The sequence below is a fragment of the Lathyrus oleraceus genome, chromosome 3 (genome assembly GCF_024323335.1).
Source record: "Lathyrus oleraceus cultivar Zhongwan6 chromosome 3, CAAS_Psat_ZW6_1.0, whole genome shotgun sequence".
NCBI lineage: Eukaryota > Viridiplantae > Streptophyta > Magnoliopsida > Fabales > Fabaceae > Lathyrus > Lathyrus oleraceus.
The window spans coordinates 115,280,360-115,287,319 of NC_066581.1; the positions used below are offsets into that span (position 1 = coordinate 115,280,360).

A 6,960-nucleotide genomic window follows, 5' to 3' on the forward strand; every position below is an offset into this window, starting at 1 on the left:
TAACGCAACACAGAACGCGCTTCCTGGCAAATTTTAACAGTGTTAACCGGTTAACACCCTGGGTTAACCGGTTAACGCAAGACAGAAACTAATTATTTTAATTATCATAACATTGTTAACCGGTTAACACCCTGGGTTAACCGGTTAACGCAAGACAGAAAGCTGTTCCTACGCTAACACGAACAGAATGCAGAATTACCCACATTTTCCGCCGTTGGAGGACTTCCGGACCTCCGATTTCGATTCCGTAAAAAGCTACACGTCTAGAAATTTACAACTCACCCAAATATAGATTCAATTACAGTTTTAACATAATTTGTTCATCACAATTTGCAGCATTCATCATCCCAATTAGGGTCAATTCAATGGCTTATTACTACCCATTACATGTTAACCCATAATATCCATTAAACGACGATAAACCCCCTTACCTAAGTTAATCTGGAAAATCCTTCTTTGACCTTCAACAACCCTTGTTCTCTTGCTCTTCCTCTTTGCCCTTTTTCCACTTTTGAGTCGCTTCTCTGCTTTCACGTGAAAAACCTTTTTACCAAATGGGACTCTTTTCTGATTCCAACTTTATTATTCCAATAATAATAATCCAATAATATTCCAATTATTTAATTAAATTAATAAATATACTATTAACTTAAATTAAATAATTATCATATTTTATCGGGGTGTTACAACTCTCCCCCACTAAAAGAGTTTTCGTCCTCGAATACATACCTCAAGCGAATAACTCTGGATAAGACTCCTTCATCTGACTCTCAAGTTCCCACGTCACATTGCCACCTGCTGGTCCTCCCCAAGCTACCTTTACCAAAGCAATCTCTTTACCCCGCAACTGCTTCAACTCTCGATCCTCGATCCTCATAGGTGATGTTTCAACAGTCAGGTTATCTCTCACCTGTACATCATCTACTTGGACCACATGCGACGGATCAGGAATGTACCTCCTCAACTGAGACACATGAAAAACCTCATGCAAATTCGCAAGTGACGGCGGTAAAGCGATACGATAGGCTACCTCCCCTATCCTCTCCAAAATCTGATAAGGACCAATAAATCGAGGTGTCAACTTCTTCGACTTCAAAGCTCTACCAACCCCAGTTATCGGAGTAACACGAAGAAACACATGATCTCCCTCTTGGAACTCAAGTGACTTCCTCCTCTTGTCGTGATAACTCTTCTGACGACTCTGAGCAATCCTCATCTTCTCCTGAATCATCTTAATCTTTTCCGTAGTTTGTTGAACAATCTCCGGTCCAACCACAACACTCTCACCGGACTCATACCAACATAAAGGTGTCCGACATCTCCTACCATACAAAGCTTCAAACGGTGCCATACCAATGCTCGAATGAAAACTATTGTTGTAGGTAAACTCAATCAAAGGTAAATAACAATCCCAAGCACCTCCCTTTTCCAAAACACAAGCCCTCAAAAGATCCTCCAGTGACTGAATCGTCCTCTCAGTCTGACCATCAGTCTGCGGATGATATGCAGAACTCAATCTCAGCTTAGTTCCCAAAGCCCTCTGCAAACCTTCCCAGAACTTTGATGTAAATCTAGGATCTCTGTCCGAAACAATACTCGACGGAATACCATGCAAACTTACAATTTTCTCAATATACAACTCAGCTAATCTTTCTAACGGATAATCCATTCTGATCGGAATGAAATGAGCCGATTTTGTCAATCTGTCAACAATTACCCAAATAGCTTCAAAATTCTTAATTGTCCTCGGTAAACCAGAAACAAAATCCATACTGATACTATCCCACTTCCACTCTGGAATAGCCAACGGTTGCATTAGCCCAGACGGCTTCTGATGCTCAATCTTTGACTTCTGACAAGTCAAACAAGAATAAACAAAACTCGCAATTTCTCTTTTCATTCCCGGCCACACTACGCCAAAAAGGTTTTTTAACAGCGCATCTTAGACAGCGGTTTTAAAAGAAAGCGCTGTCTAAGGTTAAAATAAAAATAAAACACGGAAAATGTTCTAAAAAAATAATGAAAGCGCTGTCTATGGGGGGGTCTTAGACAGCGCTTTTAGAAAGCGCTGTCTAAGACCCCCCCCTTAGAGAGCGCTTTTAGAAAGCGCTTTTAAATATAGACCTTAGTCAGCGCTTTTGAGAAAGCGTTGTTTAAAGTCTTTCAATTAAAAAAATCTGTTCATTTCTTCATTTAGTTGCGGCTGCTTCTTCATTTCGCCGTGTGAAACCCTATTTCCCCTAAAACCTCTCCACAATGCTTCCCAAGCTCGACCCATCCCAAGTCGTCGAAGTTTACGTCCGCGTCACCGGAGGTGAAGTCGGAGCGGCGAGTTCCCTCGCTCCCAAGATTGGTCCCCTCGGTCTCTCCCCGAAAAAGACCGGAAATTGCCTATGGCGGAGGCGGGAGAGCCAAACAATATAAAACCTATATCATTTGTCTTGTTCCAAAGTCCTCTATCCGACTTCACCATCAATTTCATCTAATTCCTAACCAATCAACCAAATCGAGCCTAATGTCACAAGAACCCTAAATCAATCTTCCAGAAATTAAACGCAAGGGAAAGGAAGTTGATGCCAACTCATTTAGGGATTCAATTCCCTAGGCTAAGGTCTACATCTTGGCACAGGTTGAAGATGAACTGAAGGATAAATGCAAAAGAGCTTATTGGCCGGAGTAGCTCTGACGTCTCTTCAAAGCGATTGACAATAAGCTCGAATATTCAAACTCCTATGTTACTTCAGGTAACTTCTACCAAAAACATCTCTTCAAGATTAAATTAATATCCTTATTCTTCTTCACTATGATCTCTTCTTCTACTATGAACTCTTGTTGTTGCTTTGAGAGGATTGAGAGGCTCTGCTTGAAGGAGATAGAGTGATTGAGAGAGAACTATGAGTTGGGAGAGAACTGTGAGGGATTGAATCTTCGTGTGAATGAATTGGAGAGGGAAGGTGTTTGTGTGTGAGGTTAAGAGGGAAACAAATAAGAGAGGTTGAGAGTATTTCTGGAAAAACGTGAACCCCCTTAAATGTGAAGTGTGAAGATGATTTTAAAGGGCTTTGAATCTGTTACGAAATGATACGTGAATTCAAATGAAATTCCATTTTCAGTTAGAAATGAAATGGTTTGTTAGTCACCAAATTCAAATTCAAATTCAAATTCAAGTGAAATGTGAACGAAGATACATATACTGTTAGTTTGAAAATGAGTTGTTAAGTGTTAATTACGTTATGATGTTGCCCTGCTATATTCTGTTACAAACTGTTAGTTAACTTTGGATGGGTTCTAGTTAGTTTAGTGTTTTTATGTTGAATGATAGCTCTTTTATGATTGTTACTTCTATGAACAGATGTATTTATTGTTGTTATTGTTTTATCCATGACTGCCAAATGATTCTTGATATTGCACTGTTGTTTTCTAATTTGCTCGGTTATGTTGATGCACTGTTGATGAATGGAATGTTGAGCTTGCTGCAATTGTTGAATGATATGGTTGTTGCTTGAGGTGGGACTATTATGATGTATCGATGAATGCTTGATGTTTATTTGCAGGCCCAAAGGGAATTTAACATCGCATGGCAAGTGGATAGGTGGAGCATGGAAGAATCATTAGGTTAAGGCTGCCATTCAAAGCGAGATACCCTTTTTTATCTTTTGATCAAAACCATGTAACCATGTAACCATGTGATGGGATAGGATGTAGCATGGTTCTATGATGTAATAACATTTATGGATGGATTAGTTAATTTATAAATGATCCATGCACCATTAATAACATTGTTTTTCATGGATATGTGTTAATGAAAAACAATGTTTATGGATTTACTTATCTAATATGCGTGTGTCTCGGTTGGATGCACTGTTGATGGAAAGGATCCGAAGGATTTGCAGCAGGAAATCAATGATGGGGAAGAGGTGCAGCTCAAAATATAATTCCAAGTTCTACCGGTGCTGCAAAGGTAAGAGATGGATGGCCATAAGAGTTTCTGTGCTTACCAATTACATTTATTAAATTAGTTTTGCACTTTGTGAAATTCCAGGCTGTTGGAAAAGTTCTTCCCGAGCTAAATGGAACACTCACTGGAATGGCCTTTCGTGTTCCTACTCCTAATGTTTCTGTTGTGGACTTAACCTGTCGGCTTCAAAAGAATGCCTCCTATGAAGATGTTAAAGCAGCAATAAAGTATGTCTCTTACTTTTCTGACCCGGCTTATATTCTCCCATGTCGAGTTGTTTTGTACTAACCATTCGTTGGTTTTCTATTACTTTGCTACTGAAAAAAAATGAAGGCACGCTTCAGAGGGACAATTGAAGGGAATTCTTGGATACACAGATGAGGATGTTGTCTCTAATGACTTTGTTGGTGATTCAAGGTAAAGTAAATGTTGCTGTATTTCAAATTTAGATCACTATCAGCATCTTTAAGAGGACAGACTCTTGTGCCTTTTATCTAGTATACATGCTAAAATCTGGTATTATGCACATTTTGAATTTTCATTTACATATGCTCAAAGCAGATTTTTATTTGTCTTAAAACTAAACTTTATTTATCTCGCTCTTTTATGATATTAGTCGCAGTTTTTTCTGTTGTGTTAGGATATGTTTGTTTGCCAAGTAAGCGTTTTAATTTAAATGTATTTCTTATTAACAGGTCGAGTATCTTTGATGCTAAGGCTGGGATTGGGCTTAGTAAGTCCTTTGTGAAGCTGGTCTCGTGGTATAACAATGAGTGGGGTTATAGGTATGTGTATACGTAATTACAACTAAAACTTTTACAGACTTGTGCATACAAATCTTAGTTTTAAATTGCACTCCACAACTATAATTGCGGATGTTGAAGTCTCAGCAACATTAAAACTACAATTTCCACAACTGCAATTTAAAACCATGCATGTAGGACATTTTTCAATACTCAACTTTTTGCTCATTTTTAAATTTTATCCATTGCAGCAACCGAGTGTTGGACCTTGTAGGGCACATGGCATTGGTGGGAGCCCACAATTGAACACCAATAGCGTCTCTTACTGTTGGTGTTGCCATTCTGATATTTCGTTTAGGTTAAAAATTAGTAGCTGCTTAGGTTCTCAGATTTTGATTTTTGATATTCATAAGATTGCAGACATATCTGATGCCCCTCCAACAGAGGAAGAAATAGATGACCATATCGTATGCATTGAGAATATAATAAAGAGGAATTGTCCTGGTTACCTGTTTTGAATTCATCTTCATATATAATTTAATATCTTTTAGAATGCTCGTGTGAGATGTGTCATTGACGTAGACAATTAGTTATATGCATAACAGCACCTCTGAAGAACAATCCAGTAAAAAAAAAACAATTCAGTTCTTAATTATTTATAAAGTAATTACAGAACGATAGCAACCCCTGCCTTGTTTAGATATGCATGCATGCGATGGTTAGAATTAAATGATATAAACGAGGCAACCACAGTGCATCTAGTTACTGTAACTTTAGTAGTTTTGATTAGAGTTATTTTTGTAGTTTTAATATATTAGTAATTTTTGTATTGGTTTGAATTGGTATATATATATATTTGTTAGCCAAAAATTGGTAGAAAAAAGGCCAAAATGGCATATATAAAATGTGATAATTGTCTGTCAAAATCTGGTTGAAAACAGGTAGAAATTCTGGTTTATAAACCTGGAAAAATGTGGTTTAAAACAAAAGCTTCAAAAATTTTCGTATACCTTAGACAGCGCTTTTGTAAAAAGCGCTGTCTAAGGGGGGGATTAGAAAGCGCTTTAGGCAAAAGCGCTGTCTAAGGGGGGGGCTTAGACAGCGCTTTTTGAAAAGCGCTGTCTAAGGTATACCTAAAAAAATTAAAATAGGAGGGTCTTAGAAAGCGCTTTTGGCCAAAGCGCTGTCTAAGGGGTTGGGGCTTAGACAGCGCTTTTCAAAAGCGCTGTCTAAGGTATACCTAAAAAATTTAAAATAAGAGGGTCTTATAAAGCGCTTTTGGCCAAAGCGCTGTCTAAGGGGGGGGGGGGGGGGCTTAGACAGCGCTTTTAAGATTTAAAAAAGCGCTGTCTAAACCTTTAGCAGCGGAGGTTTAGACAGCGCTTTAAAGCGCTGTATAAGGCTAAAAAAAGCGCTGTCTAAGGTCTTGTTTGTTGTAGTGCCACCAAAATAACTTTTTCAAATCATGATACATCTTCGTAGCCCCGGGATGAATACTCAGGCCACTACGATGTCCTTCCTCAAGAATACTCTTCTTAAGTTCGGTAACATCCGGAATACACACCCGATTACCAAATTTCAAAACACCATTCTCATCAACTTTGAATTCACCACCTTGACCTTGATTCACTAGAGTCAACTTATCAACCAAAAGCACATCGGATTTCTGACCCTCTCTAATCTCATCCAGAATACCACTCGTTAACTTCAACATTCCCAATTTAACACTATTGTGAGTACTCTCACACACCAAACTCAAGTCTCTAAACTGCTCAATTAAATCCAATTCCTTAACCATTAACATAGACATATGCAGTGATTTCCGACTCAATGCATCAGCCACTACGTTTGCTTTACCCGGATGGTAATTCAAACCAAAGTCATAATCCTTCAGAAACTCTAACCATCTCCTCTGTCTCATATTCAGCTCTTTCTGATCAAACAAATACTTTAAACTTTTATGGTCACTGAAAACCTCAAATCTTGACCCGTACAAGTAATGCCTCCATAACTTCAGAACAAATACCACAGCTGCCAACTCTAAATCGTGTGTCGGATAGTTCCTCTCATGAACCTTCAGTTGTCTCGAAGCATAAGCTACAACCTGCTTATTCTGCATTAAAACACCACCCAAACCCAACAATGAAGCATCACAGTAAACCTCAAATGGTTCCGACGGACTTGGTAATATCAGAATAGGAGCAGTAGTTAACCTTCTCTTTAACTCTTGGAAACCTTCTTCACACTTTGAGTCCGAAA

The 6,960-nt window shown here is 38.5% G+C and overlaps 1 protein-coding gene across 1 annotated transcript; it reads left to right on the forward strand.

Annotated features, from left to right (window-relative positions):
• The first annotated feature begins 4,080 nt into the window (after positions 1 to 4,080).
• Positions 4,081 to 5,220, forward strand: LOC127125691 (glyceraldehyde-3-phosphate dehydrogenase GAPCP1, chloroplastic). Its single transcript, XM_051054494.1, has 4 exons — positions 4,081 to 4,185; positions 4,292 to 4,375; positions 4,654 to 4,743; positions 4,953 to 5,220. The coding sequence occupies exons 1-4, from the start codon at positions 4,088 to 4,090 to the stop codon at positions 5,005 to 5,007; spliced, it is 327 nt and encodes a 108-aa protein (XP_050910451.1). The 5' UTR covers positions 4,081 to 4,087; the 3' UTR covers positions 5,008 to 5,220.
• Positions 5,221 to 6,960: the final 1,740 nt, after the last annotated feature.